The 21,503-nt window shown below is 44.5% G+C and overlaps 1 protein-coding gene across 1 annotated transcript in view; it reads left to right on the top strand.

Moving 5' to 3' along the window:
* The first annotated feature begins 4,055 nt into the window (after positions 1–4,055).
* The window catches only part of LOC126980936 (uncharacterized), a 39,675-nt gene continuing 22,227 nt past the window's right edge, over positions 4,056–21,503 (top strand). The window contains exons 1-3 of the mRNA XM_050831394.1: positions 4,056–4,060; positions 5,154–5,223; positions 5,363–5,651. Of these exons, the coding sequence (XP_050687351.1) occupies positions 4,056–4,060; positions 5,154–5,223; positions 5,363–5,651 (364 nt within the window). The remainder of the gene's footprint in view (positions 4,061–5,153; positions 5,224–5,362; positions 5,652–21,503) is intronic.

Genomic DNA, 21,503 nt, shown 5'->3' with positions numbered 1-21,503 from the left:
GCTAACTGCTGCTAGAGGGGAGCATACATCAGGAGGTGCGTTGCTCCACTCACCGGCTGACTCCACTTAGTAGCCATACGAGAAGGGAAAGTCTACAAATAACGTAACGAATATGTTTTTAATAGAATCTTAACGAATAGGATTATAAAAGGTTAATGCATGAAACTATAACCACACGAGAAAGAAAAGTCTGCAAAATCAACGTAAATAAAATGCATAAAATAATCAACCGAGAAGGAAAAATCCGCAAATAACGTAACGAATGTATCTTTAGAATAGAAACGTAACAAATAGGTTTATGAAAGTAAAAGACACATATTCTTCACCATTTCGGGGCACACACCCGCATATGACAAGGCTTTCGTAGAGACGTGTTGGGAATAGTGTTGCAGTGGGGAATAGTTTTATGAGCCTAGTGGTAGTCTGACAAGGCTTCTTTTGTACCGTGAATGTGAAAAACCCGACTAATCTCCTTTTGTGTCATTTGTAAATAATGATTGTGAGAACCGAAAGCATTTAAGAATACTGGCCTATTTTTTCGTAGAGGTTGTGCTAGTATTATTTCCATGGGTAGTTTTCTGAGCCTACTGATAGCGTGACAAGGCTTCTGCTGTACTACCATGAACGTGAAAACACTCATGAGAACCCGACTAATCTCCTTTTGTAGCCTTTGTAAATAATGATTGTAAGAACCGAAAGCATTTGAGAATACAGACCCATTTTTTCGTAGAGGTTGTGTTAGTATTATTTCCATGGGTAGTTTTCTGAGCCTACTGATAGTGTGACAAGGCTTCTGCTGTACTACCAAACACTTATGAGAACCCGACTAATCTCCTTTTGTAGCCTTTGTAATAATGATTGTGAGAGCCGAAAGCATTTGAGAATACTGGCCTATTTTTTCGTAGAGGTTGTGTTAGTATTATTTCCATGGGTAGTTTTCTGAGGCTACTGATAGTGTGAGAAGGCTTCTGCTGTACCAAGAACGTGAAAACACTTATGAGAACCCGACTAATCTCCTTTTGTGTCCTTTGAAATAATGATTGTGAGAACCGAAAGCGTCTGAGCATACAGGTCTTTTAAATGCGCAAAACTATTTCTATAAACATGTGTGCGTGTGTGTATGCATGAGAGCGTCCGCCTGCATATCCGTCTGTCTATGTGTGTGTGTGTGTGTGTGTGTGTCTGCCTTTGTCATTCACCAGCCAGCACCGCCGCCCGAGGACACACTACGGTCGCTATTTTCAGACGCTTCCACCCCTCTCATCAACGATTTCCAAAGGTCAAAAGGGAGATCAGTTGGGTTCCAGTAAGTGTTCTTTAGATTCATAGTACAGAAGAAGGGTCAGACTACCACCAGGGTCATAAAACTACCTCTGGAAATGCCCCAAACTCCTACGAAAGCCGTGTCGAATATCTGGGCGTCACAATGTTTATGAATATGACCCTTCTAAGCACACAGAGAGGGAGTATAAGCGTCTTGGTGCCCGTCGGATTGGTTGGTGAGACTCGCTTCCTCGGTGCCTTGATAGGACCACTTTTTGGGTGACGATAATTATGAATGCAGCAACAACAACAATAATAATGATAATATATAATGATGATCGAGTGTCAACAAAAACTGTATCGATAATTAATTAGTATAGAATGAGTCTGCGTTTTCCTTTGTGATATACGTGTTTGTTTGTTTGTTTGTTGTTGTTGTTGTGATTGTATTTTAAATCATAGCGTTCAGTGTATGTAATTATTGTGTTATTCTATTAAAAGTGTGCAGTGGGATTGTTCTTCCTAACTTCTATTATTGTTCTTTAGGATTAATATTATATAAGCGTATTCTGTTAAATAATTTAGTGCTATTCTTTTAACTGTATTCATTTATAACCCTCTGTAAATATATAGCTGTTTTATTACATCGCGTTTCATGGGAACTTGCTCAGGGGGACAGCCGGGAGTAAGGACGGCGAGGGAGTGAAGCGACGCGCCTCCTTCCGTATGCTCCCCATTAGTTAGTGTTTCATATTTTAATCTCGTTCACTAAGAGACACGTGTTTTTTGTGTGTGTTTTTCTTTTTTTGGTGTGTGTATATGTAAATAGGACTCGTTGTCTAATTGAATAGTGTTGTAATGTGTCACCATGTCAATAAGGCGATCAGAATGCTTTGTGCAGTAAGTAGGTGACGCGTACGAGCTGGCTAACGCTCCCTCTATATATGATCACGTTGTTAGTAAGAGCGGCTGAGAAGGAGGCGAAGGTCTATGTTTATCGACAAACGAACGGGAGAAAAATGAACACAAAGACCAAACATAATCTTACCGGTAATTACTTCCTTGATCAACATTGGCTCGAGGCTTGAATGAGATTAGTCAATATAGGCTTTTTTTTTTACATAAACTTAGACATAGACATTTTAATCATGGCTCTTTCTCCCTTGTCTTTTTTATTTTTTTGCTTTTATCATTAATTTCCTTTTTTTTTATTCTCTAAGGAAGATAATATTTACTTTTGACAATATTTTTATTCTTCTCGTTACTGTATATTATTTTTTATCCCATGTAATGCTTTTCTTCTTTTTGTTTCTGATAGTGCACCTCCTCTCTCTCTCTCTCTCTTTCTCTCTCTCTCTCTCTCTCTCTCCTTTTTTTTCTCCTGGATTTCCATATTTGTGTCTTTCATACTTAGACCATTCTTCTCTTTTTTTTTTTCCTCCCTCCTCGTCAGCTTTCTTTCTCCATTTCTTCTCCTTTATTCTCCCTCCTTGATCTCCTTTTATGTGTCTTTCTCTCTTTCCTAGACCTTTCTTTTCTCTTATTTTAACCGTACGTCTCCCATTTCGGTGATCTGTGCGTTCCCTTTGTCTCCCTTCCTCTGTTCTAGCTTTCCTATTTCTTTCCCCTGTGCTACCCATGTCCCCTAACCATCTCTACCTATCCATCTCCACCCCATCACTCCTTCACTCCAGACAGCCCATCCCAGCACCCCAGCATCCTTACACGCCGTCCCAGCATTCTTACACCCCATCCCAGCATCCTTACACTCCATTCCAGCATTCTTACACCCCATCCCAGCATCCTTACACCCCATCCCAGCATCCTTACACCCCATCCCAGCATCCTTACACCCCATCCCAGCATCCTTACACCCCATCCCAGCATCCTTACACCCCATCCTATCACCCCAGCATCTGTAGCTCTTCCTTTTCCCCTTCACTTTCCCTTTCCCTTCCTTCCCTTCCCCATCCCTTACCTCTTTCCTTTCCCTTTCATCTTCCCGTTCCCTTCCCCTCCCTTCCCCATTCCCTCTCCCCTTCCCTCTCCCTATTCTCATCCCTTCCCATTACCCCTTCCCTCACCCCTTGCCTTCCCCTTCCAGTTATCCTTCCCTTCCCCATTCTTCCTCCCCTTCCTTTCCCCTTCCCCTTATTCATCCTCTTTCACTTCCCCTTCCCCCTCCTTCCCCTTACCTCCCCTTCCCTTTCCCCGTCCTCTCTCCCCCTCCTCCTCCTCCTCCTCCTCCTCCTCCTCCTCCCTGGCCACATCCGTCACCCGTGTCCGTCTCCTTCAGGGTCTCCTCCATAATACATCTTGTTGGCTTTGTTTACACATGACCGACGGCCCGACCCTGTGTGTGTGTGTGTGTGTGTGTGTGTGTGTGTGTCATTGGAGTATTAAGGTTTTATGTCTTGTATTTTATTATTATTATTGTTATTATTATTATTATTAAGGTAAAGCAAAGTTAGGGGGAAGCTGCGCGTTGCCTCAGTGCTCATCTCCGTCACATTGGCCCTTGATCCTAATCTATACTTTTTTGGGGCACAATTTAATTTAGTAAAACATTCTATTCAGTCCTTTTTTAATTTATTTTCATTCACTCATTCATTCATTCATTTGTGTGTGTGTGTGTGTGTGTGTGTGTGCACGCGCGTGGGTACAAGTAGGTCTGAACCTTGACTACGAAAGGAAGGTCATCAGACTTATATGTTTTGTAGCTCTTTTTTTTTTTTCCTCACCTCGACCCCGTGCAGGCGTGGAGGCGTGTGGGGGCGTGGCGGAAGGCTACTATGGGGTGTGGGCGTCGGTAGGGGCGAGAACATATACGAGAGAGAGAGAGAGAGAGAGAGAGAGAGAGAGAGAGAGAGAGAGAGAGAGAGAGAGAGAGAGAGAGAGAGAGAGAGAGAGAGAGAGAGAGAGAGAGAGAGAGAGAGAGAGAGAGATAGAATGAAAAATAAATGTAAAGTAAGTAGTGAACAATAACCAAAAGAAAGACAGAAAGAGAAAAGGACAGAAGAAGAGACGTAGAAGCAAAGAAATAAACAGAACTACAAGAACAATAACCAAGAGAAAGATGGAAGGAGGGAAGGATAGAAGAAGAGAAATATACAGTAAGAAAAAAAAAACAGAACTACGAGAAAAAAAATAAGAGAAAGATGGAAGGAGAGAAGGAGGAAAGAGACGTTTAAGTAAGGAAGAAAAACATAACTACAAGAAAAATAACTAAGAGAAAGATGGAAGGATAGAAGAATAGAAAAAGAGATGTATAAGTTAGGAAGAAAAACATAAATACAAGAAAAATAACTTAGAGGTAGATGAAAGGATAGAAGAATAGAAGAAGAGACACATAAGTTAGGAAGAAAAACATAAATACAAGAAAAATAACTAAGAGAAAGATGAAAGGATAGAAGAATAGAAGAAGAGACACATAAGTTAGGAAGAAAAACATAAATACAAGAAAAATAACTTAAAGATAGATGAAAGGATAGAAGAATAAAAAAAGAGACACATAAGTAAGGAAGAAAAGCAGAACTTCAAGAACACATACATGGTTCTATAGGCGATAGTTTACACTCGATAATGCGATAGTTTTCATACATAAGTGTCTTGAAGTAATAATCTAAGCACAGTGCAGACGCAAGACTCACCGGGATACAATTCTGCGACAGCTACTAAAACTATTCCTATCTTTTTTGCTTTAGCAGTTAAGAACAGTTGGTAGAAACGTTGATTTACCCCCAAAATACATGTATGAATATATTAATGTTTGAGGTATTGCTAATTAGTCTGATTCATTACCGTGATAAGTGTTGGAGGTAGAAGCGTGCGAGTGTGCGAAAATACACGAGAATGTCCATGTGGTGAGTACGATACTATGGGTTCCGGAGTCTGCGAGCCTTACAGACAGCGCGGCGTGGGACAGGTGAGTTAGTGTTAGCGAGGACCCGGCGTGTGAAGGTGAGGAGCCCCGCGGTGTGCCCTGCCCCGCGACCCTTGAACCCCGAACCCAGAGCCCCGCCCCGCCCCTCCCTTCCCTCCACCCCTTCCCTCCTCCACCATGGGGTCTGAAAAAGCCTCTCCGTCGTCCCCTCCACAGCGCGCGGCGTCTCCCCCGTCAGGAGGCGCTAACAAGAATAGACGCCCCAACTCACTCGGCGTAACCTCAACACCGCCGTCCAAACCCTCGTCAGGAAGGCCGTCCCCAGCGCGCTCCCCTGTGCCCAAGAAGACAGGCGGTGTGAACAAGGCCTCCACGCCCCCAGGGAAGAGCGTCACGTGTGCCCAAGGTCCTGTCTTGGCCACGGAGGCGCGTAGTAAGGTCCGCCCCTGTGGTTGCTCCCGACGGCACGGCGCGGGTCACCACCATCCGCCGGAGACGCCGAAGGGTGAGTGTTTGAGGGCTCTAAGGTGTGACTCGAGAGAACTGATCTTTGGAGCTTTGGGGTATTTGTGTGTCTTACAGGAGCAGCGTGTTGTTTCTGTTCTTGTTTTTTGTTCTTCATTTTCTTGTTGCTCTTGTTCTTCTTGTTCTTGTTCTTTTTTGTTCTTCCTCATCCTCTTGTTTTTGTTCTTTTTCTACGACCCTTACTTATTTTCTGTTTATTCTTGCTCTTCGTGTTGTTGTTCGTTTTCTTCTTCTTGTTCTTCTTCCTCATCTTATTCTCGTTCTACTTTTTATTTTTCTTGTCTTGTTCTTGTTATTGTTCTTCGCCGTCATTTTCTACTTATTCTTATTGTTTTTTTGTTTTTTTCCTTCTCTACTTCTTCTGAGCATTATCCTCCCACCCTAATATCGTTTCTGTTGTGTATGAACCTCTTCCACTGTGATCAGTTTTGTACTATTTCTTCATTGATTTTGTGTGTGTGTGTGTGTGTGTGTGTGTGTGTGTGTGTGTGTGTGTGTGTGTGTGTGTGTGTGTGTGTGTAATAATAATGATAATAATAATAATAATAATAATATACGGTTTATTTAGGGATGAGCAGCTCGAGAGCTGAAAATATACATACATGGAAATCATTAAAATTCCAAACTTAAAATTAACGTACGAGTAGAGTGTCTATGTGTTAAGGATTTCCACTATTGTCGGCATCGCACTTTTCTTGTACCTGTCTGTGCGTGCATGTATGGGGAGCAGCTTGTTGTGGTGTCGGACATTGTAGCGGGGAGGGGGAGCTACCGGGGGCAGTAGGTTCCTGTGTCGTGGGTGGTGGAGGAGTTTGGTGGCGAACTGCTGGAGGAGGTGTTGGTGGCGCGTGTGTGTGTGTGTGTGTGTGTGTGTGTGTGTGTGTGTGTCCTCCCGTACCTATCCATCAACCTCTTCATTCCATCCTTGTATTGGGTCAAAGTATTACCACCAGGGTTTGTTATGGATCTCAATCAACCCTAACGAACCCTATACCGCGAAGAATAGATCAACATACACATTACACACCAGGTCATGACATCACACACGCCATCATTGAGTCATCTCCCGTTCAATGCTGAATCGCCGCAATGAATATAAAGACGAAATCGTAGTGCTGTGTGTGTGTTTTATAATGAGGACTAATAGGATGTGTGTTGCTGATGATGATGATGAAGTGTTCTTTGTGGTGATGGTAGTAGGTAGGAATAAAGGGAGACGCTGGTAGGCTGTAGTAGGCTTGGGTAGGCTGTAGTAGGCTCTGGTAGGCTGTATCAGGCTGTGGTATGTAGGTGGTATGTATGTATGTGTGTATGTGGTATGTGCTATGTATGGTAGGCTGTAGGTAGGCTGTGATAGTGTGTGGCAGGCTGCATTAGGGTGTGGTAGGCTGTAAAAGGTAGTGGTAGGATGGGATAGGCTTTGGTAGGCTGTAATAGGCTGTGGTAGGTTTTGGTACACTGTTGTAAGTTATGGAAGGTTTGTAAGCTGCGGTAGGCTTTGGTAGGGCTTGGCAGGGTGTAGTAGGATGTAATAGGCCATGGTAGGCTCTGGTAGGCTGTAATAGGCCGTGGTAGGTTTGGTACGCTGTGGTAGCCTAAGATGTGAAAGGTTAGTAGGCTTTGGTAGGGTATAGCAGGATGTAATAGGCCGTGGTAGTCTTAGATAGGCTTAGGTAGGCTGACAGGTGTTTGACGATTAATGATGTCCCGGGCGGAGGGGAGAGCGAGGTAAACACATGGTGCAACTGGGCTGTTAAAAAAGGAGGTGGGCGTGGCGGGCGTGCTGATAAGGGAGGCGTGGGCGTGGGTATGACTCGGGTGCTAAGAAAGTGGTAGTATGGGCGTGGTACGAGGGCTGGCATAGAGGCGTGGGCGTGGCTATGGTGCTGGGAAGGTGGGCGTGGGTGTGGGTGTGGGTGTGGTGTAGAGCAAATGAATGTGTGTGTGTGTGTGTATGTGTGTGATCTCTTTTTTTTCTTTTTCTTTCTTTCTTTGTCTTCTTTCAATTTTATCTCATTTTGTCTCTTTAACTTTCACTTATCTTTTCATACCTTCCTTTTTTTTTCGTTTTTCTTTTAACTTATTGACGTGTTTTTTTTTTTGTTGTTTTTTTTTTTCACTTTTATCTCAATTTGTCTCTTTAACTCACACATATTTATTCCTGTAACTTTTCATTCTTTTTTTTTTTTACTTTTCGTCCCTTCCTTTTTTTTCGTTTTTCATGTTTAACTTATTGACGTTGTTTTGTGTTTTTCTTTCACTTCTTTCACTTCATCTCATTTCGTCTCCTTAACGCTTAAATGTCTATTCTTGTAACTCTCCTATCTTCCTTCTTTATATTTTTTTTATTTCGTCCCTTCCTCATTTTCTTCGTTTCTTTTTAAAACTTATCGACGTTGTTTTGTCTTTCTCTTTCTTTTCTTTCACTTTTATGTCATTTTGTCCACCTTACGTTTATTTTTCGTCCATTTCTCATTTTCTTCGTTTCTTTAATAACTTTTTGACGTCGTTTTGTTATAATTCATTTACGTTGCAGGCTAACAATCTGGTATGGGCGTAGCTATGGTATTGGGGAGGTGGCGTGGGCGTGGGTGTGGCTGGGATGAAGAGCAGGTGTGTGTGTGTGTGTGTGTGTGTGCGCGTAGAGGAACATAACAAGTGGTGTGGTCGAGGGTGTGGCCAGGCTGCTATAAGGGTAATATGGCCTGACCGCCTTGTCTGGCCGCTTTGAGTAATGGGACGAATAAATAAAGAACGAACAAGCGTTTCCCAGCAGCCTCCAGGATGGTCTCTAATGCCTTGTGTCGGGGAGGGAGCAGGCGGCGTTAATCACTCCCTCTTGAGGCTCTATTCTTAAACATTTCGGCACCCGGGCACACATATTTGACAAGGCTTTCCTAGGAGTTTGGGGCATTTCCAGGGGTAGCTTTATGACCCTGGTGGTAGTCTGACCCTTTCTCTGTACCATGAACCTATAATACCACTCATGAGGGCCAGACTGATCTCCTTTTGGGCCTTTGGAAATAGGTGATGTGAGAGGGCCTACACACCCACAAACGATCAGGCTTTCTTAGAGGTTGTGTGGGCATTTCCATTGGTAGTTCTAGTGTTAGTTTGATAAGGCTTCTTCTGCACCAGTAATGTGGAAAGCACTTTTGAGAACCTGACTCATCTCTGTGGCCTTTGAAAATATTGATTGTGAGAGCCGAAAACGTCAGAGAATACGGGCCCCTCAGCCTCACTACCCCACACAGAAAGATATGTTGAGTGACAGGAAAATATTCATAAAGATAGACTTGATAGATAGATAGGTAGGTAGATAAATGGACTAACAGACACAGAACAAAGCGACAGATTCAAATGCAGGCAGACAGACAGACAGAGAGAGCTGGAAATATAACTCAAACAGATCAACAAACAAACCAGCATTAGGCCAACAAGTAAATGATAGAACCGGATGCTGCTGCCGAGATCTTGGCAAAACTATAATCACGTCATCTAACTTATTCTAGCTTGTATACTTAGCAGCCTCACCTTCTGTTTACACTGCTAGGGGTGAAAGTGATCCAGAAAGTACCACAAAAGAAGACAGACAGACAGACCAAGACCAAGCATTAGGAGTTAACAGTATATAGTCTTGACTCGTAAAACACTCATTCACGCCGAGCTCTGAACTGGATCCGACACCCACTCTCTCTCTCTGTCTCTCAGGTCTCGAAAACACCAACACGTTAACAAGAAAAAGAAAGCAATACCCGAACCTTTATTTTATTGTGCCCTCGCTATTTTCCAACGCCATCTATCGCCTTTACAGTCGTTTTAAGAGCATGTCAGAGGCGCCTTTTGAGGATCCGAACGCTTTTACTGCGATTGAGAGCTTTTGTGTGTGTCTTTGCTTTCCTGCTGACCGGCAACTATATTTTTCTTGTATTTTCTTGTATTTCTGTGTCTGTATCTTGCCCTCTCTTCTTTGTTCCTACGCTCTCCCATTATTAACTGTCCCTTCCCTTCTTTGTAACGTTGTATCTGTATTTCTGTAGCTATCTTGCTCCCTCTTCTGTGTAACTCTCCCGTCCCTTTAGTAACTCTCCCCCTCCCCTCTTGTAACTGCCCTCCCTTCCCTTTGTAACACTCCACCATTTGTAACTGTGACTCTCCTCTCCTCTCTTCTCTGTAAATATAATCTGAAATCTGAAATCTTGACAGCCGTGGAAAAGGATAGAGTTAGCGTGTCCCAAAGACTTCGTATAATGGATGGATAGTGGACAGATAGAAGTGATTGAAGATAGAAAAGTTGAAGATTGTGAGTGGATTTGCAGGGGGTTGTGGTGATGTGTGTGTGTGTGTGTGTGTGTGTGTGTGTGTGTGTGTGTGTGTGTGTGTGCGCGCTGACAACCAAAGAGAAGGAGAGGCTTGTTGACACACACATAGTAAAGGAAAAGTTAGGAGCATACGCTATACCTGCGCGTGGCCTCGGTGCTCATCTCCGTCCCATTGGCCCTCTAAGCCTGTGGTGGGATTCAGATTTCAGATTTTTATTGAGAAAAGAGGGGGGGTATTTACAGAGGAGGGGAGGGTACATACATCTGACTTAGCCTAACCTAAGCTAAACAAATCAAATGCATGAGAGGAAGATAAAAAACGAGGTTGAAGTAAACAGAGTGAAGGTACGATAAAATTGCCCCTTTAAGCCTAGCTGTGGTGGGAGAGAACCCTTAACCCGACACAGGGCGAGCGTGACATCCGGGTTACCAATGTTTTTCCCCCCCCCCCCCCCCAGGTTTCCCCAGGTACCCATTTATCGACCAGCCCGAAGGAGAAGATGAACAGCTGGGTAGGATGCTCGCCAACTGCCCGGGCTGGGAGTCGAACCCGGCCCCGTTGATTTTTGCTAGGCACGCTAACCACTGCTCCACGAAGGCAGGCTCGTTTTATTTATTCATTTTAGGAGCAGCGAGTAGCGGGCTTTTGTTTTATTATTGTTTCCTTTTTTTGTCCCCTTGAGCTGTCTCCTTTGTTGTAAAAAAAAAATGTCTATTTGTTTATTTATTTGTGTGTGTTAGAAAGTAAAATAGTATTGATTTTCTTCTAGTCTGTTTTCCTATTTACCGGCACCACGCAGTTTGTTTGTTTGTTTGTTTGTGTGGGTTAAAAAGTAAAATAACTTGCACTTGATTCTAGTTGTTGTTGTTTTTCTTTTTTCTTTTTCTTTTTTCTTTTTTTTTCACTCAGTCCTGCCTTGCATTTACTTCTTCCAAAACAGTAAGTGGTTCGCTCGCTTCCCTTGTGTTATAAAAATCAGGAAACTTAGTAAAGAAAATTGCACTTGTTTCTACTTACCTCTGAATATGCTACCAACGCGCAGTTTTGTTTTGTTTTTTAATTCTTGCTCCGAGCTCAACCGCTTCCCAAATACTAGACACCTGCCTTTGTTTATGAGATGAAAAACCGAGTCACCTGTATTTCCACTTTTTTTACCTAAATTTACCGGCAACTCACAGGTTCTATTGTTTTTTTTACATTCTTGTTTTGAACTCATCTCTTCAAAAATAAATGATGGCTTCCTTTGTTTATAAAATGCAAAAAAAAAAGCACATCAACTTTTTTTCTGTATTTTTGTTGTATTTACGAGCAACGCACAGTCCTATTTCCTTTTTTTTTCTCTTCTTACCATGGCATCAGCTCTCAGGGTAGAATGAATTGCTTCCTTTCATTGTAAAACTTAAAGTGAATGGGCACTTTTATTTATCTCTGCATCTCTCTCTATCTATCTTTATCTATCTATTCATCTATCTATCTATAACCACGCTAGAAACAATTATAATAAAAATAAGACTAGCTAACATCTTCCCTCGTGTACTAAAAACAATAACAACATTAATATCTATAAACTAACATCCATCATCCCACGTGTTATAAAAAGCAATAACAGTAACAATGATAATAGCAGTAACAATAACATAACTAACGTCTTCCTTCATGGCACAAAAACTAACCACAAGACACCCGGAGTTCGAAGCTAAGACGCACCGACTGATCATCACAACCACCATCACCACCTCGCACGACCCCGCCACGCCCGCGAAGTGCCCGAAGGAGAGCTCGAGGCGTGGCAGGTGGCGTTACCCCGACCACGTACTGACTTACAAGAGGGAAAAACAAGTCCTCGGATGGCCAAAAAACGTGTTAGAGTTTCCGGGGCGGCTTGATGCAGGTGGTGGTGGTGGTGGTGGTGGCATGCCGTAGGGGTCTCCGTTGGTGCCGTCCTTGTTTTGGTGTGTCAGAGCGGGAGGGGTGGTGTGTGTGTGTGTGTGTGTGTGTGTGTGTGTGTGTGTGTGTGTGTGTGTGTGTGTGTGTGTGCGTGTGTAATTCACCACGGCACTCGTCATCGCCAGGAAGTACCCAATGTAAAACTACAGAAGATAGCTATTACGTACCTAGGGAAGTACCCGAAGTAGTCCCGACCCAAGCAAGCTTCCTCTGGGTATTGCACACACCACACACCCCTTTGCTCAACGGGGGTACAGTAACCACTCCTTGTCAGCGAAAATATCCCGGCATGAGCGGGATTCGAATCTCCGCCTGCCAGACTGGGACCTGGCAGCGCAGAGCATCAATCACTGAGCTACCGGAATTTATAGTAGTAGCAGTGGTGGTTATGGCGATGGGATGAAATGATTATGGTGGTCGATTGCTTTGATTATGGTGGTGGTGATGCTGGCAATGCTCTTTCTGCAAAGGGTTTCCAGTTTAGGGTACTTGTGTGGTCAGTAAACATCTATCTTTATATATCTATTTGTCTACCTATCTACGAATCTATCTACCCGTATATCTACTTATCTGCCTTCCTATCTATCTATGTCTGTCTATCTGTGTTAAGGACTATTGTTACTGACCCTATTCACAATATTTGCCTTAACCCACACGTACCGCAAACTAATGGGAACTTAACATCCACCCACGACCCAGTAAACACGGAAACGATAACGAGAAGGGAAGTGATGTAATCCTTAAACACACACACACACACACACACACACACACACACACACACACACACACACACACACACACACACACATACACACACCTATACAATACAACATGCAGCGTTCGTAATGGAATTCAACCTCTATCAAGGACACAATTTACTTTTTTTATATCCTACCTTTATTTATTTTATTACTCCACACTTGCTGTTGTTGTTGATGTTGTTGTTGGGTGAATATGTTAGTCTCATAATCGGCGACTTCCTGTGTCTTTGTCTCCACCTGTCCTTGTTCATACCTGTCCGCCTTGTTCATACCTGTCTCCCCCGTTCGCAATTACGTTCAGTGACGCCGCAGTGATATCAACCAACGCCCCGCAGGTATACCGACTCACCTTGTCTCACCTCGGGCAGGGCAGGTGTGCAAGAAGTGGAGTGTATACCATTTAAGGTGTTTTATTATTTTTTTTATTTATTTAGTTTATTTGCTCTGGTTGAGTTTCTGTTGGGAGGGTATGGAGTGAAGAAGTAAGGGTTATGTTAAGTGTGGTAGGAATGCGTGGTGGTGGTGGTGGTGTAGTAGTAGTAGTAGTAGTAGTAGTAGTAGTAGTAGTAGTAGTTATTCTTTCCATTATATTCCTTCTGCACATTCACTTTTTTGTTCCTTTTCATCACTTCGTACTATAATGTTAATGGTAGTGATGGTGGTGGTGGAGGTGGTTAATGGCCCCAAAACAATGGAACCTTACGTGTGTTTGGTGATGGTAGTGCTGATGGTGATGATAGTGGTGATGAGGCTGTCGCTAGTGTTGATGGTGGTGGTGGTGATGGTGGTAGTGATCTTGATGGTGGTAGTGGTGATGATCGAAGTGTTGGTGGTGGTGGTGATGGTGGTGTTTAGTCTTCCTGCTGGTGGTGATGTTGGTTGCAGAGGTGGTAGTACTGATGGAGGTGGTTGTCGAGGTGGTGATATTGGTGGTGGTCGAGGTGGTTATTTGGTTATTCGTCCTGCAGCAAAACCTCTTCTTGTGTGTGTGTGTGTGTGTGTGTGTGTGTGTGTGTGTGTGTGTGTGTGTGTGTGTGTGTGAAGCCTGTCATTATAGAGCCAAGTTAGTTCATTTCCTCAGGCGTGTGCAGCTGAGGAGGGAAGATTATACAGAAGGATTTGACGGAATGATGGAGGAGACAAACAAATAAAGTCTTAATGATGGCCTGAGTGATCAAGGTTTTTTTTTTTATCATTTTTGCCTCCTCTCTTTTCCCTCGCTCACTCTCCTGATTATCTTTTCTTCCTCCTTTTTTCTTTTTTCTATTTTGTCTTCGCGTTTTTTTTTTCTCTCTCTCGTTTCTCCTGCTTTTCTTCTTTTGTTTATCCTCTCTTCCTCCTTTTCCTATAATTTTTCCTCCTTCCTCTACTTCTTTTTCCTCATATACATTTTTTTTATAAGTGACGAACGAGATATTTTCCCTTTTTTTCTTTTTTTTTTCGTAAGTGATCAAGTATTTTTTTTTGTCTGTGTTTTGTTGTTGTTGTTGTTTCCTCCTCTCTCGTTTCTCCTCCTCCTCCTCCTCCTCCTCTTTCTGATCCTCTACTCTTCCTCCGTTTCATTTGCTTCCTCCTCCTCCTCCCTCCACTTCTTTCTTCTTATGCAAAATATTTTATAATTAGTAACATGAGCAGTCTTTATACTTCTCTCTCTCACTACTTTCTCCTTCTTCTGCTCTTTCTCCTCTCTTTTCTCTTCTTTTTCCCACTCTTCTTCCTCTTCTTCTGTCTCACTCTTCCATTTTTTTTTTTTTTTTTTTTTTTATTCTTCTCCTCCACATGCAAAATATTTTATAATTGCTAACCACCTCCCTTTCCCCTGCTCCTCCTCCTCCTCCTCCTCCTCCTCCTCCTCCTCTTCATCCTTCCATTTTTTTTTCTTTATGCAAAATATTTCGTAATTACTAACATTAAGATTTTTTTTTTTCCTCGCTATCTCCTCCCTTTTTTACTGTTCCTCCTCCGTTTTATCTTCCTCTTCTTCCACCTCCTCCTCCTCGTCCTTCACCTTTTCTTCTCCTCATGCAAAATATTCCATAATTACTAACATAAGCAATATATTTTTTTTTCTGTCGCTATCTCCTCCCTTTTTTTTCCTTCCTCTTTTCCTCCCTTTTATCGTCCTCTTCTTCTTCCGCTTCCTTCTCTTCCTTCTCCTCCTTCTTCCATTTTTTATTCGCCTCTTGCAAAATCTTTCGTAATTACTAACATAAGCAATCTATTTTATTTATCATCTACCTCCTCCCTTTTTTTTTTTTTGCCCATCCTCTTTATCTTCCAAATCTTCTTTTTCCTCTTCGTTCTTTTCCTTTTCCTCTTCTTCTTCTTCTTCTTCTCACACCTCCTCCTCCTCCTCTTCGTTTTCCCCTTCTTATTCCTCCACATCTTCCTCTTCCTCTTCCTCCTCCTCCACCCCCACTCTCTCTCTCTCTCTCTCTCTCTCTCTCTCTCTCTCTCTCTCTCTCTCTCTCTCTCTCTCTCTCTCTCTCTCTCTCTCTCTCTCTCTCTCTCTCTCTCTCTCTCTCTCTCTCTCTCTCTCTCTCTCACGACTTCCAACTTACTCTGCAAAATACGTATGAAATCGCATTCTCCACGGCTTATAGGAACGTTACAGGTGGAGATAATGGAGATGTATGTTCCCGTCTCCACCCCGCCGATGACTTGTTCCCGCCAAGACACTAGAGGCGAGGGGACGAGAGGGGGCATAGATGGTGGTAATGGTGGTGGGGGGGGAGGGAGGCAATGGAAGGAATACAAGTGACTAATTGGTGGACGGAAAGAAAGGGAGAGGGAGCGAAAGAAAGAGAAGAAGGAGGAGGAGAAGGGATAGAAAGGAGAAGGAAGGAAGGACTCTGCCGGAAGGCGCCGCGAGAGGATTTTTTCCATGCCGGATCCTCGGGCGGGATTCACCCCAGCCACCATCCTAGATCCGATGAAGTCGATTTTTCAGCACTAACACAATATTTTTTTTTCGTCTAGACTTCTCTTGAAGTCTGACAATTTTCCTGCCGGGGCCGGGGGCCGAGAGGGAAGCCTTGGGCCCCCTCACGGCCGAGGCGAGGTTACCGGGGGACCTTTAGGAGGTCCCCGGCCCCTGCAGGCGCTCCGAGAGCCGGCAACGCTAAATGCCCGCAACATATATGTTGCCCCGGTATTGCTGGAACGGAGGAATTGAGAGGGTTGCTAACCCTGACTTAAAAGAGAGAATGAAAGAACTAAAAGGGTTGCTAATCCTGACTTAAAAGAGAGAATGAAAGAACTGAGAGGGTTGCTAACCCTGACTTAAAAGAGAGAATGAAAGAACTGAGAGGGTTGCTAACCCTGACTTAAAAGAGAAAATTGTTATAGTAGGATATCAATGTATTATTATTATTATTATTATTATTTAATATCACCACGAATTAGGCATACAATTGTCAATGGAAAAACCCACGACAGATAGATCACGCCACCTTATAGGAATGTCGTCCGTCAGTGTTTACCGTCTCAGTTTTGTATACTTCGCACTCCGATGGTGCGTGGAGGTCACCTTGACATACGTGACCGATTGTAACAATTATTTTCCAACCTGTAACTCGCCACTCCTTCACGAGAGTCCGACTGACACACAACGACAGTCGCTCTCGCTCCGTCGCTTCTTGTACATAAAGGCTACGAATATAATTCGCCTTAGGAAGCTGAAGTCTTAATCAACACCCTTTAAACGCCCCCCGACAAGCCCGTTACAAAACGAAAGAGACTTAAAAGAAGAGAAGGTGCTGTCGGTGAGGTTGTACCCTCCGAAAATGATGAAAAGGTTGTTATGAAAGTTGAATCGCCGTAAGGGAAGACTAACGCACTCAGCATTATGGATGAGTCTTATCTGGGGTGAATAAGACACATCCATAACAACACTCAACAAAGAAAAGGGAAAAAATGATACTCAACATCACCTTTAGCTGCAGACACATTCAACAATGTGGGTGAGTCCTGTCTGGGGTGAATAAGACTCACTCATAACAAAGAAAACACGCTGCACAACACCGTCTTTAGACCCAGTCGTCAAAATCAAGGGTTAGTCTTCCCTGAGGACGCAACACAAACTTCCTAGAACATCAAGACAGCCAGAACAGCCTCGCTGACCCTGACCAAAGTGTCGGGGTGGGATGCTGACCCTGACCAAAGTGTCGAGGTGGGATGCTGACCCTGACGTAAATGTCGGGGTGGGATGCTGACCCTGACCAAAGTGTCGAGGTGGGATGCTGACCCTGACGTAAATGTCGGGGTGGGATGCTGACCCTGACCAAAGTGTCGAGGTGGGATGCTGACCCTGACGTAAATGTCGGGGTTGGATGCTGACCCTGACCAAAGTGTCGAGGTGGGATGCTGACCCTGACGTAAATGTCGGGGTGGGATGCTGACCCTGACCAAAGTGTCGAGGTGGGATGCTGACCCTGACCAAAGTGTCGAGGTGGGATGCTGACCCTGACGTAAATGTCGGGGTGGGATGCTGACCCTGACCAAAGTGTCGAGGTGGGATTCTGACCCTGACGTAAATGTCGGGGTGGGATGCTGACCCTGACTTAATTGTCGGGGTGGGATGCTGACCCTGACTTAATTGTCGGGGTGGGATGCTGGCCCTGACGTAAATGTCGGGGTGGGATGCTGACCTTAACTTAACTGTCGGGTTGGGATGCTGATCCTGACGTAAATGTCGGGGTGGGATGCTGACCCTGACTTAATTGTCGGGGTGGGATGCTGACCCTGACCTAAATGTCGGGGTGGGATGCTGACCCTGACCTAAATGTCGGGGTGGGATGCTGACCCTGACCTAAATGTCGGGGTGGGATGCTGACCATACCTTAACTGTCGGGTGGGGATGCTGACCCTGACTTACCTGTCGGGGTGGGATGCTGACCCTAACTTAACTGTCGGGGTGGGATGCTGACCCTAACTTAACTGTCGGGGTGGGATGCTGACCCTGACTTAACTGTCGGGGTGGGATGCTGACCCTAAATTAACTTTCTGGGTGGTATGCTGCCCCTGACTTAACTGTCGGGGTGGGATGCTGACCCTGACTTAACTGTCGGGGTGGGATGCTGACCCTGACTTAACTGTCGGGGTGGGATGCTGACCCTGACTTAACTGTCGGGGTGGGATGCTGACCCTAACTTAACTGTCGGGGTGGGATGCTGACCCTAACTTAACTGTCGGGGTGGGATGCTGACCCTAACTTAACTGTCGGGGTGGGATGCTGACCCTGACTTAACTGTCGGGGTGGGATGCTGACCCTAACTTAACTGTCGGGGTGGGATGCTGACCCTGACTTAACTGTCGGGGTGGGATGCTGACCCTAACTTAACTGTCGGGGTGGGATGCTGACCCTAACTTAACTGTCGGGGTGGGATGCTGACCCTGACCAACGCAAATAAAGAATCAAAAGGACTATCAGGATTAAAAAGAAATAAGGAAAGGCTGTCGATAAAGTCGTACCGTCCGAAAAAGCAGAAAAAGGTTGTTATGAAAGTTGTATCGTCTGCAAAGGAAGACTAACGCCATCAAAGTTAAGGATGAGTCTTATTTGGGGTGAATAAGACTCATCCATAACTACAGACAGCAAGGAAAAAGGAAAATACAGAACAACACCTTTAGATTAAAACACCGTCAAAATTATGGGTGAGTCTTATCTGGGGTGAATAAGACATATCCATAACTACAGACAGCAAGGAGAAAGGAAAATACAGAACAACACCTTTAGATTAAAACACCGTCAAAATTATGGGTGAGTCTTATCTGGTGTGAATAAGACACATCCATAACTACAGACAGCAAGGAAGTAGGAAGACACAGAACAACACCGTCAAAGTTATGGGTGAGTCTTATCTGGGGTGAATAAGACTCATGCATAACAACACGGAAAAGCAATCCAACACAACACAGCACCACCTTAAGAACCAATCATCACCATCTAGGGTTAGTCTTACCTGAGGACACAACACAAGGCCTTTCAAGAACCTTCATCACGACAGCCAAATATAGCCAGAACGGATTTACATTCTTTCTTTACTTAACTTACTGCACTTACTTTCTTGATGTCTGTCTCTCTCCCTGTAACTAGTGTCTTGGTGTCCACGAGAACCAAGTAACTAGTTCTTTGTCTGTCTCTCTGTCTTTCTCTGTATATCTGATGTGAAGGTCGTGGTAAGGAGGTAGCAAGTCTTGGGTCCGAGGAGGCAAGGCAAGGGATGCGGGACCATTACACGCATGTTTTGTTTTTTCTGCCCACTTCAGACGCACAGACACGCACGTAATTTCGGGGATTACCTGGTTGGTTCTGAAGGTCATATTGTTCTCCGCCTCGCCGCGATACAGTTCAGCTTAACCTTTTGCTTGGTATGTGGCTGTGCTTAACTTCATTTCCCTTCCGTTATTTGGGATCAGGGCGTTTTGGTCTCTTGGGAATACAGTGTTTTCTTTTAATACAGCGAGAGAGGCGGCTTAATTAAGGGTAAATAAACATAAGACAAAAGTAAGCTCTCTATGCGCTGCTTCAGTCACAGAAAATAAGAATGAAAGGCCAAAAGAGAAGTCAATTTCGGATCATAGTTCGTGTATATATCTCTTAGTTGGGTCAAGATGTATTCAATCCCTTTTTAAAATGGGGCAAGATGTATTCAGTCCCTTATCATTAGTGTTTTCATCGTTCTTTTTTCTCTCTCTTATTTGGAACGAGCTGTGTTCAATCCCTTATCAATAGTATTTTCATTGTTCATTTATATCTCTTAGTTAGGACAAGGTGTATTCGATCCCTTATCAATAGTTTTCACTCTTCATTCATATCTCTTAGTTGGGATTAAGATGCACTCGATCCCTTATCAATAGTGTTCATCGGTCGTTCACCTCATTTAGTTGGGATTAAGATGCATTCAATCCCTTATTAATAGTTTTCATCGTTCGTTCACCTCATTTAGTTGGGATCAAGGTTAGCTGGGGTCATAAGGGACATTCAACTCCCTATTAAGAGTGTTTGATTACGATAATTTATTTTTTCATCCATCAATTGATTTTCTTAGATATTTCAACTACCGTAACGTTATAAGGATTGAATTCGCCTTTCATGTGTCAGATATAATGGAATAATGAAGATAAGGTCAGTGTTCCCTATTAAGAGTCCTTTCATCAGGCCTTTAATCAAATCAGCGTGGGGTCGGGTTCGGGTCGCTGTGTTCCGTGGCTCAGCTGTTTTTTGTTGGTGGTTTTGTTCTAGCGGTGAAGGAGTAGAATCAAGTGCTAAAAGAGAATAATAAAACCAAAAAGCCTGCAATGTACTGCTCCTATGAAGAAAACAAGATAAAGATAAGATAGAGGAAGACAGAAGATAGATAGAATAGTAGTACCATTGTATCTTTTTAGTTTCCTGGTGCTATTTCTACATGTATCCTTAGTTGTATAATCACACTCTGTACTGCCTGGGGGTTGGGATGGCATGCTCCTCCCTTCTCCTTTGTTGTTTACTTGCAACTATAAACAATCAATCAATCAATCCTTTGTGGCCTTGGGAAATGAGTGTTGTGCGAGCCCAAAGCGTCTTGAGAATACGGACCGAAGAATCTTGCCAGCTGTGTTATGTGGGGTCGGGGCGTGGCGGGGCGGGGCCGGCCTAGCAGCGGGGCTCCACCTGGCAGAAGGCATCTCGCAGCCTCCAATAAGATTCGCCGCGAGAAATAATGGAAGCAGCGGCGGTGAGGCGGCGTATAAGGTGATGCCCAATCTGGTCCACACTCCACCTGCAGCTTCTCCACCCTCCACTCCTCCCTCCCTCAACCCCTCCTCACCCCCTCCCTCCCTCCCCCCTCACCAGCCCCCTCTTCTTCCACTCATTCCTTCCCTATACCTTCCTGCCTTCCTCCTCCCCTTCCTCCAATCCTTCCTTTCTTCATCCACTCCTCCCCTTCCCTCCTACCCTTCTCTCCACCCCTCTCTTTCTTCCTTTTCATTTCTCCCCTCCTTTTCTCTCTCCTCCCCTTCCCTTCTTCGTTTCCACCACTCATTCCTCCCTTTCTTTTTCACTCCTCCCTTCTCCTTCGATCTCTCCCTCCCTCCTTTCCTTCCTGCCTTTCCCTCTCCCTCCCTCCCCTCCCTGCGTGCCTCCTCTGTCTCCCGACTTATTGTTGTTTCTCGTCCTCCTGTTTTCTCATTTCTTACTTGGCTCTCTTCTTTGCTCCCTTCTTTCCTACCTCTTTCTGTTCCTTCCCTTTGTAACGTTTTTGTTTTCGTTTTTTGTTTTGTTTTTTTGTTTTTTTACATCGCGGCCTATTGCGCCAGTAGGCTTCTTCCCGGTGGGTCTTGATGGTCGGCCCAAGGCTTCTTCCCAGTGGGTCTTTATGGTCGGCCCAAGGCTTCTTCCCGGTGGGGCCTGATGGTCGGCCCAAGGCTTCTTCCCAGTGGGTCTTGATGGTCGGCCCAAGGCTTCTTCCCGGTGGGTCTTGATGGTCGGCCCAAGGCTTCTTCCCAGTGGGTCTTGATGGTCGGCCCAAGGCTTCTTCCCGGTGGGGCCTGATGGTCGGCCCAGCCCGTTCTGGCACAGGCGAGTGTTTATAGTGGCGCCATCTTGTGTTGGCTCATGCTACCCCTCCTAGAGCTCATGAACGCGGGGCCGTCACGCTAACCATTCAGCCACCGCCAAGCCAAGCATTGCTGCTTGTATGCTACCGAGGCTGCCAAACGAAGCTGAGAGTTTTGCAGTGTCTAGTCCGCTAAAGCTGTCTCTTTAGGTTAAGGAAAATCCTTGAAGCCTGGTTGGTGCTCCTTCAGCGAGG

This window comes from Eriocheir sinensis, chromosome 46 (genome assembly GCF_024679095.1).
Source record: "Eriocheir sinensis breed Jianghai 21 chromosome 46, ASM2467909v1, whole genome shotgun sequence".
In the NCBI taxonomy this organism is placed as follows: domain Eukaryota; kingdom Metazoa; phylum Arthropoda; class Malacostraca; order Decapoda; family Varunidae; genus Eriocheir; species Eriocheir sinensis.
Note: the sequence above shows the minus strand (reverse complement) of the source record. Positions and strands in the feature narration are given on the sequence as shown.